General features: G+C 42.6%; 1 protein-coding gene across 4 annotated transcripts in view; it reads right to left on the bottom strand.

The window, feature by feature from the left end:
- LOC117770896 (calcium-binding mitochondrial carrier protein Aralar2) overlaps positions 1-12,511 on the bottom strand; it is a 49,215-nt gene that overhangs the window by 15,397 nt on the left and 21,307 nt on the right. For all 4 annotated transcript variants that reach the window (XM_034600723.1, XM_034600722.1, XM_034600724.1 and 1 more), the window contains 6 exons: positions 9,667-9,760; positions 8,347-8,431; positions 5,793-5,877; positions 4,302-4,460; positions 1,870-1,922; positions 1,379-1,459 (listed from right to left, as the gene is read on the bottom strand). In XM_034600723.1, the coding sequence (XP_034456614.1) occupies positions 1,379-1,459; positions 1,870-1,922; positions 4,302-4,460; positions 5,793-5,877; positions 8,347-8,431; positions 9,667-9,760 (557 nt within the window). The remainder of the gene's footprint in view (positions 1-1,378; positions 1,460-1,869; positions 1,923-4,301; positions 4,461-5,792; positions 5,878-8,346; positions 8,432-9,666; positions 9,761-12,511) is intronic.

Here is a 12,511-nt window from a genome sequence, read left to right on the forward strand (position 1 = left end):
TATCATGATGATAGCAAATTAAATAGTTTTCCAATGTTCAGTTTCCCCTGACAGCAAAGTAGATTAACCGGCTCCAGACTGGAGTTCAACGAGAGAAAGAACCTCAGACAAATACAGACAATGATGTCACATAGTTACGCTGGAAAATCCAACAGAAGCAGGAAATAAACTGGTTTATACCGCATAGTTTTCTCTACCAGTTGATCCTGGAGAGTATCAACCAAACCACCATGGCCATTTAGGATTAAAATGGAACAACTAACCATTGGGAAGCTTATCACAATATGCTGTGAAACCAGAAACTGTTTAAACCACACAAAGATGTCATAATGACATAGTCTAAATGTTTTTCATGACATTTCTTCACATTTATTACCTTAATGTTCCTACAAAATCAGCTGTGTCACGTAAAAACAGAAGTGGCTCCCAGTAAGAGGCGTAAAGTCCTTTTCTAAACCAGTCCTCTTACTTTATTGAGCATTAACTTTATCGTAAAACAGCTTCAATGATTAAGCGGAGCAGTTTCTCTGGTTGCTCAGACCTCACATTAGCCGGAGCTGATATAGGCGCCAATTTATGTCCCTGCCAGTGGGTCCTGTAAACAGCTGAATGCCCGACCCCCACGTTCCAAAATAAACCTTACGCAAAAACTGTAGCCTGCATGAAGTGTTGCCATATGGATTTGGAAAAAAGTAGTCAAATGCATTTCAGCACCTTCGGAAATTAACAGTGACGACCATCACGCACCCACACACATGTGTTCGTGCCCATGGCGCTGAGAGTCAGTAAGCTGTGAAGTAACCTTCAGCTTAGTGGACAGCTCCACTCGATCTCACAAGACATGAATAAAACACACGAGTGGAGATCATGGCACACGCAGGTGCTTGGCTTTCTCTGTGGGTGCGAGATCAGCACATACGCCTACATGTACCGTGCATGTATGAACTGTTTCACTGGGCTTTATTTTACATTTCAAAATCAAACCATGTCCTTTCTGCCAAACGATGCTCCAGTTTTGTGATGTCAGCAGAGCCAAGAGCAATTTGACTTTCCTTTTCGGCTGCTGTATCTGCAGGCATGATGTAAAATGTCCATCCCACGATATGACAATTAATGATCACATTTTAAAATATGTCAGTATTAAAATGAAAGATATGATGTTACGCATCCCTATTGGATTGTATTGGATTTTGCAAATGAATGGCTTATTACACTGTGGTCACACTTCTGGAACAGTCTCTGAGAGGGTCGGCTAATAATTTTTTTATAGAGGTCCTTGGTTAAATCTTTAAATAACTGTGTCTTTTAAGTCGTCCGGATAAAAAAAATCTCCTGCATCCAATACTAAACCATCAGAAATGTCCAAAAAAAGACTCACACATCCACCAGCCAGGATCTCAGAAGCCAGAGGGACGGTGCCGTCCTTCTGTCTGGTCTTTCCTCGCACAAAGTCATTCACCTGGAAACACAAAATGATAGTTTCATACAAAGCTGCCATTCCTTAAGCTGGTACAGTGCAGTGAAACCTCACATGAATATAGAGTGAATACACTACAAACAGTATTTTCTTTGAAACCTGTTATGTTGAAAATCCATAGCACAAATATTAACACCAACATCTCATTATTGACCTAATTAACTTGGACTAAAATATAAGTGCATAATGGCTTTAGCAAGCTTTTCAAAACAATGCCTGATGCACAGGTAACATGCAAAGAAGGGAAGGAAGGTCAGTGTCTGGGCGTTAAGTGCACACAACCAACTATACATGTTAGATGCCTAGAATCACATGATATAAAATCTATCTGAAAGATAGAACCTCATGGATCTGTCTGTGTCTATGTGCATGTGTGTAACGCAGCGACTTACTGTGAGCTTTATGGCTTTCTCGGGCGCCACACCCAGTAGCTGTGGTACCAGACCTATCATTAGGAAACGACGAGATGATTAGAAAAAAAAAGAGTGCTGTGGTACCCCTCCCCACACACACACACACACACACACACACACACACACACACACACACACACACACACACATATATACTGTACATACACCACTTCCACACACTCCACATGAAGCGTGGCTTCCTGCTGCATGCGTCTGACCCTGCAGGATCCCCCCAGACACTAATGAAATCTATTGATGTGGAGTGCGGGGACATCAGAGTGGTGGCAAGAAGAGAGAGAGAGAAAGAGAGAGAGAGAGAGAGGAAGAAGGGGTAAAGAGAGGATGAAGAAAGAGAAACTGCTTCCCAGAATAGGAAAAAAGGGCAGAGTATAAAACAAACCAACCAAAAGTTTACACAGACCTCAATTACAACCCAGAGCTGGATAAAAATAAACAAAATAATCACAACAGAGCACAATGAAACTTGGCCCCCTACCCAGACACACGTGCAGACACACAAATGCGTGCAGACACAGACACACACACACACAAACCATAACCCTTAAACTTAAATCATTTTTTAAACATTAAAAGAATTTTTTCAACACATAATAATTAGAATAAGCGCCAACAAAAAAATCATCCCCATTACAAAAACTTGAAACATGATCCTGTTTCTTCTTGTGCTGTTTTGTTTATTCCTGCATCCCACATCAAGCACCAGTAATTGTGCCAATTTCGAGCAGATGATTTAACATTCCTCCCTGAGCAGATATTTTCTAAAAGTTAAGCTACTTTAAACTAATATTACGTAACTTCAGTTTGGCTGTCAGGATACCTGTCTGGCAGACATGTCTGTCTCTGTGTCTGTGAAGCCCTTCCACCATTGATGGCCTTTGTGTTTCCCACAGAAAGTCATGCATTCAAGTTTCCTCTCAGGAGCCCAGTGCTGTCAATCAAAATCATGGGATTTTTTAAAAAGGGCCCTCCGCTGTTCCAGGGAACCATTTTTCAATCCTCCTTCAGTCCTACCCCAACAATACCCACACAGACACACTAACTCCAGTGTCTGAAGACAGGGCAGGTAGTCATTAGTGATGCCGTGCGCTGGTATGTGCATACCTGCATGCCCAAGTTGTCGCCTGTGCGTGCCTGTCTTTTTATGTGTTTGTGTGAGTGTGTAGGTTCTAGACGTGCGGCATCACTAAGTCGTGACACAGGCATAAGGTATGTGGCCTTGCGTGTGATATTCATTGTCCCACTCCGGAAAGTGCCCGGCCAGTTCGTAATCACTTCAAAGGAGGCAGGTCAGCAGAGAGGTGAAGTCACACCGCCCCCCTGTCCACCCTACGCTTCTCTTCTCATCTCCTCCCGTTTCCCTTCTCTTTCATTGTCCACACTACACGTCTCCTCCTTAGTCTCTTACATCTCAGCTCCTTTAAAAAAAACAAAAAAACCTCTTTCATAGATTTGACTGCCCATGACTTGATTTCCTGAAAGCTGTGTGTACACAGATCGGATGGTGGCCAATTTATTATCAGTTTGACTCAATAACATGTACTGTATGTTAAACCTACACTTGTAAAGCTTTCTAGTATAACCATGATTCCTACGGTATTTGCCGCGTTTTTAAAAGTAAATGTATCACAAAGAACGAGAAGTGCATCAAAAACGTTTATCTACAACCATGACTGAAGGTTAGACATACAATATGTGACCTTGGCTGATAGGGGTCACTCAATCAAAATAATAACAAAGACCGAGACTGATGATGTTGTTAATCAGTGTGGGATCATGGGAGTTGTTGTCTTCACCACCACTGCCAATGAAAATGTACCTGACGTGTCTCAGGCGTAGGTCATCTTCACAGATACGGTAATGTATTTAAGTTTTATTCACGTTATGCAGAAAATGACCAATACAAACAGTGGGAGGAATAAACAGCCAGCTGGCTAACTGGCTTGTTGTGTGTTGTTACTTCGTTATGTGTTGTTTGCCCTGGAAGTTATAGCAGAGACAGACTAAGCCACGAGTAAGATGACCAAAATTCAATAAATTCAATAAAATATGGGTTAAAACATTGTTGGAAACATTTTAGATGATGTAAGAACACAAGTCAACTATATATTTAACGTATGGTTCTATGGGATAAATATCATACCATATTCTGAAACTGAAAAAAAAAGGCTTTAAAAGCTTGAATTCTAAGAAAAAGGCTTTTGAATGATTGAAACTAAGTGTTGAAGCCTTGCATGGTGTTTTGATGAGAAAAACAAAATCAAAAACTGAGTTTTCCAATTTGTCACTTTTCTCCCAGAGCATTTTTTTTCAGTTTCGGAATATTTTTAGCCCATGATATTTCATATTTTTAAATATACTGTTTTTTAAAAATTGTATTCATGCATACCCACCCCTGTAAAGTCCAAATAAGCCCTCATAGCGCACCACCTTCCGGAAGCAGTCGAAGCTGCTCTTGTACATGAGCTCTCCCACCAGGGAGCCGCTGCTCCGCTGGTTCTGCATGCGCGTCTTCACCAGATCGATGGGGTACACCGCTGTGGCACCCACAGCTACAGAGAACAAAACAAAAGCTTTATTTAGATGCCACATGTTAGCAGGGGGTTATCTTTTTATTTCAACACACACATTTTCACTAAAGTATTTATGACCGTGCCACCATTGCCTTCACCAGCATCCACATCCCGCCATTGTGTTTACATCTTTGTGTTTTACACTCAAAGGCAACAGAAATAGAACAATGAGAAGAGCGGGAGTGAAGAAAAGGTCACATGATATTTGGTGATTATTACTTTAAGCTACATTTATTTTATTGAAAATATGTTAAACAAACTATTAGGTTAAGTGCAGCTACAGATGTAGATGAAAATAAAATTATTCAGGGTAATGGCGACATTAAGCTTCCTGGTGGCACATGTGACTCAAGAGAAGTCACCACAATTGTTTTATAATTGTTCATCTTTTCAAAAGCTCAGACGTAATTCATGAATAATCCAGGCCTATTCTGAGAGCCATTGTCAAGCTTATTGTAAGACTGCAACAGGAGAAAAACACTTGCTTGACATCAGAATCTTAACATTGTATACATGTATAATGAAAGAAAGTGAGCAAAACAGGTAGATATATAAAACGATTTGGAGTAGGTGAATTCTCACACATGCACACAAAATGTTAAACTGCTGGCATTACTAGATACCACCCGAGATAAGTCTTTTTGTAATTTGGGTGAACTGACCCTTAAAGAGGAAGAAGCGGTAGAGGAGGAGGAAAGGGAAGTCTGTGAGGACAATGTTAAGAATGATGTTTTGAGTTGCGGTGATTTCGGCCTGTGAGACGGACGCAAACAAAAAGAGCCGACCCTGGGCGACAGACTTAATTAGAGAGAGGCCGAGAGAAGAAGAGATGGCGGCCCTGTACCTCCTTATTAAGCTGTCTCCCTTGGGATAGAAGGAGGAGGAGAAGGGAGGAATGAAGGAAGGGAGGAGTAGAAGAAAAACAGCGGGGAGTCTGGAGCCAAACACAAGAACTGGGCACCTCCCTTCACCCCCCCTCCCACCTTCACCTTCCTCCTTGTGATCACTCACACAGGTACAAAAGAATCAACAAAAGAAGGTTTTCCCATGGCACGCAGAGAGGTGGGACAGGACGGAGCGAGATGGAGGGAGAGGGAGCACTTCTCTTTAAGCAGGGGAGCGACCGTTGTTCATGTAAGCAAGGGAAGGGGCAATAGAGGAGCCATTGTCCTCTCCCTTACCCTTTTCTTATGAGGACAGCAGAGTGCGGGGGTAGGCAGGTAGGCAGGTAGGTAGGTAGGTGGATAGATGGATGGGTGGATGGGCGGTGGGTTGAAGGTATGCGGGGAGACAATGGGGTATGACTCTTACCCCCTGCAAATGAGCCGAGGGTGAACCTGTAGGCCGACTCTGCCACCTGGACCAGGACAGGGCGGGAGCCATCACTGCCCAACTGCTGCTCACAGTCGAAGAGACGCACAGTTAGACAGAGACACATGCCAGCAGACAGGACACTGGTTCATTTCTCTATAACATTCCACGTATACGTCAAAACCATTCCTCATAAAACAGTGAATGCCACACATCCAATTCCACCATCCTGCAAGATAAATTACAGGTTAGGAAATCATTCGTCAAACGTGCCGCCTCATGTTAAACACATTAAAGTCACAGAATACTGAAAGATCTTTGTACGTAGTCAACAAATCCAGTATTTAAATATGATATACAATATGAAAGATAGTAGATAAAATCCAGACTGCAGTTAATTGATTGATTTTTGTAATAATTCAATTTTTAGACTGTGAAATGTCAGAAAATTGATTATTATTGTCAGTGCATTGCTATAGAAACAGAAACACAGTGAATCTTCTCTTTTAACAATCTGCAACGAAACACATTAAACGATTAACAAATAATGAATTGTCAAAATCATCAAAAGAGTTTTTGTTGATAGATTCGTGTGTGTTAGGGTTTGGTTAACTCACTGTTGATAGCAATGTAAAGTCCAGCAAAAGTGATCAGGTGATGATTCAGGGTTAGAAATACAGACGATTCCATAGTGTTGGAATAAAACATGAAGAACTATGAACCATGAACTAATATCTGCTGAAGCAGCCTGATCAACTTTTTGTGTAACTTCTTTGCTCTTTTAAAAGTATAATAAACTATTTTTATACATTATTGTCCAAAAGTTAATTTCTAAATCACAAAATAACATAAATTGGTTTTATTGTACTGTATACAATTAACATTACATTACAAGTGAACACACTCCCTCATTACATTTAATTTGGATTTACTACTTCATCTATTCCTTGTTAATACATTGCCCATGTCCACCTGAAGTTGGGACATATAGAGATATGTCTGTATTATCTTTTGACATAATTTTATTTTTGCTGCTTAACTTTGTATTGCTCCCCTGGGTTGACATAAATCTGTGTAACTGCATCTGGACTATATTAGCCTGAAATACCATTTGTCAAATACAATTAGAATCAGAGTAATCTGAGAGCAGAGGATCGCTCATAACCGGCATTAGTCACACGCACCCTCCTCCACCTGAAGTACCTGTTGCCTTGTCTGGTCTGACCAGCCCTGGCCTGTCCACCCTGGGGAGAGAGGGGGCGGTGGAGTGTAGTATGTGTGTGTGCGGGATGGGAGTCTCTAGAACAGGTCCACCTGTCAGAGAACCTTACACCCCCACCCCCCATCCCTTCAATTCATCCTCAGATCTTGCTTCCTGCCCAAAACGTCCTCTCTACACAAGCTCCTCCACTTCTCCCATCCTGCTCCGCTCTGTCTGCCTGAGGACTGATGAAACTTGGCAATACTAACTGTCAGGATGTTTGAGGGAGAGAGAGGGAACAAGTTAACAGGATATAAAGAGAGAAAAGGCGAAACCGGCAAACATGTAGAGAGAAGAGAGAGGGAGAGAGAGCAAGAGGGAGATGTAGATCAAAAAGGAAATGGAGAGAACAAGCGAAAGATGAGGAGAAGAGAGCTCCAGCATGCTGACGGCCAGCCCCTGAGGCCAAACCACAAGGGCCTAAAGTGGCTCATTGTGGTAGGACTGGCGTCTGTGTAGTGCTGGGCCCCTTTGCTTGCTCCCCTTTGGCCCCAGCCTGATCCAGCATGGCCTGGCTAAGCCTTCTCTGTAGCACTGGAACCCACTAGGCAACCCAGCTCTGACCAAACAGCCTGAGAAAGAAAACAGTCCTCTGCTCATCTGTCTGGCTCTCCCTACATCCTTCTTCCTCTCCTTGGTTACAAATTACTCTTGTTAGCTGCTCTGAAATCATTTCACGTCTATTATTTGCAACTTGAAGCATGTTTGACTCTCAGTGGGTATCAAGGATGGCGTTGTTTGTCTACATTTTCGTGGATTTGTGAATTTTGGGTGAATGTTTTTTGTAAGACAGAAACCACATGTGGGGATTAGGTCTCAAGAGGGTTCAAGGCTGTGATACTTGGATGCAACTTGGTCTGAACCTTGGTATGAACTTTTGAAAATGCGCAGGGCTGATGAGAACTGGTTGACCGGCTACTTTGAGGGAAACTTTCCATTTTATACCTTATAAAATTAGTTTTTCTGTATCTGTGGGCCCTCAACAATACACATACAAGGTGTAGAGACAATAAGATGACAATTTCCAAAGATATGCAAGCCACAAACAGGCAGACAGAGATATGTGGAATAGATTGACTCTAAAACTATGTCTCTGTGAATTATTACAAAAATTAAACTGATGTTTTGATTTTGGGGGGTGAATAACCTGTGAAGGTAATATCACTCTCTTCAATTATTAATCTTAGTGATGTGCTGGGTGACATGTAGACCTAGAGAACGTATCGGGATGGGAAAGAGTTGCCAAGGTGGAAGAGGAAACCTAGCACATCAACAAGTCTTCATATTCCCTACCTGTCTCTGGACCTCTGCCAAGTTGTAGGGCAGGGCGCCTTCCTCCAGCGGAGCGATCTTCTCAATGTCCACTAAACCAACACGTCTGGTGGGGAGAGAGAGAGAGCGAGAGAGAGAATGAGGATCGAGAGAGAGAGGTTTCAAGTAACTTTCCAGTGTTGTAAAAACTCTCAGAGGATTATAATATTTCATCCATGCATCACCAAGTTCATGACCTTTGCGAGAACAATCTGTCAGTCTGAAGTTTCTCAAACTTTAAAGGTACTTACTGCCATCGTTCCATGTGAAAATATTGTGGCATTCAATAATTCAGATCTGTGCTTGGCATGGCCGATATATAGGAACTGAAAACTCCCATTCCTTTATCCCTTCATCCAAGTATAACAAAGACATTCAACCTTTGGATAGAAAACTGTTGCCTTATTGCCTCTTTCCATTGCATCTCTACGACGGTCCCAGTTTTCCCAGGCTGAGGGAACGGGGAACGCCAAATCCCCTTTCCCCTCCACCCCTCTCCTCTGAATATTGGGGCTATTATCTCTCGCATCTCCAATCAAGGGGAGTGGAGAGGGCTATTAAAGTATCCCGTTGCCCAGAAATAATAATCAGGTGGTGTCTCAGGCCGGGGTTAGAAATTATGAGAGCACTGGCCGGGCCGCAAGGCAGACGCAGAGGAAGTGGGGGAATGTGAGACATATACAGTTGTTTTGTGCCATGGATTATAGGGGCTAGAATTGCCCCTTTTTTAAGGTAAATTGGATATTGGATTGGGTTTGGACTGAAAGAGGATTCTCTGCCACTGATGTAGTCATGATCTGGTTCTTTTGATGCATTGCAGAGAAGTTTGAAAACCAAGACAACTCTCTGAGGTACAGACCCTCAGGGTAAAGGTGCACGTTTGGGGGGCAACCGTTGGTGAGACTGACTAGCTGACGCAAAAAAAGTAAAGTATGAAATCTTTAGATGATATCCCTCCATTACTGACGAACACAGTTACATTTTTCCGAACTTAAGTATACGTCTCAATTTAACATACATTGAATGTCTCGGATCAACATTACTAATGATTATTTCCTCAGAGATCATATTATCCAACCCATCACTAGATTAAACATAGAAAAGCAGGTTACATCCAAAATACTGTCACATCAAAATTGAGGGAGTGATTCAAAATTGTGTGTATGTGGGATTGATGGAAAGCAGATTAGAAATCTAGTGTGTGTGTGTGTGTGTGTGTGTGTGTGTGTGTGTGTGTGTGTGTGTGTGTGTGTGTGTGTGTGTGTGTGTGTGTGTGTGCGTGTTTGTTTGTGTCAGTCTTACCCACGGGGCTCTGACAGGTCTGCCAGCTGGAAGAGGATTTCAACCTCCATAGGTGTCACCTGGCCGAACCTCTGAGCTGCCACGATGAACTCCTCTACGAAAAACCAAAGATTTCATTTGTATTTCAATGATGAGCACCACGCCTGCAGATATAAAGTATTTACAAGTGTTACATATATGCAAAATCAAGTAAAAAACAGGGTAATACAGTGATTTATAACCAGTGCCACACAGTGAAAACATCCTATATCTGTGTCAGTGTTACAGTCGCAGAAAACTAAGCAGATGTATCAGTGGAGACATTTTAAGCCTCTGCACATCCTCATCAACCCGGAGGATCTGGAGGTTTTCCCAGGCCAGATCTGGCCTTGGTCAAATATACATTAATTCTTCCAGGACTCAGGAGCATCATGATCAGACCTTAGCCGGCTTGATTTAATCCAAAGGAGCTAGGATACGCTTCCAACTTTTAAATACTGTAGGTGAGAGTTTCAACATGAACTGAGGGGAACATTGCTGAGAGCCTTATATTGACAGCTCAGAGCTGGCTGCAAACTCACTGATCACAAGCTGGAGGTTGTAACCTGATGAAGCCAACAGAACTACATCATCAGCATACAGCAATCATGATGTCACCAAAATCAATATTCTAAACTCTCAGGATAGAGAACGAGGAACAGCCCTGATGGATCCAAAACACCAGATGCAAACATTCTTGCCTTGATGGCGAGCAACTGCTCAGCTGCCATATTTAATGCCATAAGGTATAAGGAAAGCTCGCGCATCCAAACTTGATTAACAATAGCTGCTGGACAGAAGTGATGAAAACCAGAAGACGAGATATGTCTGCACACCAGTTGATGCTGCCACAAACTTTTTTTTATTGTACCTCCAAGGTAGGTATCGTAAGGGAGAATCAACGGGTGTGTGGACATTTCTTTTTAATTTCTCGCCATATTTCATGGCAGCAGTGAACAGGGGGTCCACTGTTTCACACCCAGGACAGCATCTACACTGCTCCTCCTGAATTTAAAGAGATAGTTCACCGACAATGAAAATTCACTCGTTATCTACTTAACCACTATGCCGATGGAGGGGTGGGTGAAGTGTTCGAGTCCACAATTGTTTTCGGTGAACTATCCCTTTAAGGTCGAGTGGTTGGATAGTTCAATAATGAACCCTGGATTCCTGGGTTGTACTGAATGTTGCATCATGTTGCTCCTTTTAGTCGACTGTGATATAGAAACCATTAACAGCAGCTGTTTTAAGAGTGTTGAAGCTTTAAGGTGGAATTTTTTCCTCAGGTTCTGTCACTCGTCAATACCTCCCTCTGTAACATGGTAGTGACTTACAAGTGAGATGTGTCAAAGCATGTTAAATTCATCATAAGAAAATTTACAGAAAACAGAGTTATGGATTTCATGAGTTCTTTGTGGCAGCTTTAGAATGCCGTAACCTAAAACCTGCTCTATTGTTGGTGGAATAAAGAACAGGTTGACTGTAGGCTGGCTTACAGTGCAGGAGTCAGCATTGTTTGACCTGCTTTATTCAAAGAGCAGCAGGCTGGAGTTGTGACAGTCGCCCTACACTGGAGCCATTCACCCCGCCGAGGCTCAGCTTACCCCTGAGGCATGCTCTCTGTCTCATTCTCTCTCTCACACACTCTCACACACACATATCCATGGGTACATGCAGGTAATGCTCAGAAGCATCTCAGAGAGCATAGTCACACAAGAATACACACACTCGCAGACACACACATACCTACACACTCAGACATAGACAGAGAGTTCTGTCTGGGGAAATCACAGATCACAATGCTGATAACCTGTCTATCTCTAGCCTGTAGTCACCACACAGACACACACACACAGACACACAGACACACACAGACACACAGACACACACACACACAAACACACTATTTTCACTTTATTCTACTACAGAAAATATACTTATCAAATAACTGAAACAAGCATCGGGTTTCAACTCTATCTCTAACCCTAATGTCTGATATGACATGGCTGGTAGCATGCAGTATAGCTTGTCTATGTTTGGTCCAGGCAGCTTCATGCAGGTGCAAACTGTGCACCATTGAACAAGCTCCATTCTCACCACGTTGTCAGATACCGTGTTCTCAGCACATAACTCCACTCAACACAAAACTGAGTACAGCCGAGGCTGATCGGAACATTATAGGCTTTGCAGGTTTTTGACCAAAAACTAAAGTACAGGACCCTGGACAGCTAGAAATGTTGGAACTTATGTTGGCACGAGATGAACGGTCATGCGATCACCAAAGTGATTCAAATGGATTGTTGGGGTGCCCACTCTACCAGGTGAGCTAGCTTGAGCCCCCCTGCAGCGGCCGAAGGTTCGGTTTCAACACGGCCCTTTGTTGCATGTCTTCCCCACTCTTTGTCCGCACTAATGCTGTCCTATCAATAGAGGCTAAAATGCCCAAAAAGACATCTTAAAAAAAAAAAAAATCAATAAAAGATTTAACAACTGACTTGCACTGCCATCCCTGAAGCTATAAACTACTAGCAAGGGTAAAACTTACTGATACACAAACCACCTGAAAACGGTCAAAGAACCCTACAAGCAAAAACATGATTAATTACATCTACATTTACAGATAAAGAGAAGTGAATCGGTCTCACATATCGTGAGTTCTGGCCCCAACTACACATGCTCCATCAGCACAACTGATCTTAACCTGTTACAAAGATGTGCCTTCTGGTCACTGCTCGCTCAATAAAAAGTGTGTACTATAAAGGCCTCCAGTACATGCATGCACACAAACACTTACACACTTGTGCACTCACTTCTGCGTAGGCGTTGA

This window comes from Hippoglossus hippoglossus, chromosome 11, assembly GCF_009819705.1.
Source record: "Hippoglossus hippoglossus isolate fHipHip1 chromosome 11, fHipHip1.pri, whole genome shotgun sequence".
In the NCBI taxonomy this organism is placed as follows: Eukaryota; Metazoa; Chordata; class Actinopteri; order Pleuronectiformes; family Pleuronectidae; genus Hippoglossus; species Hippoglossus hippoglossus.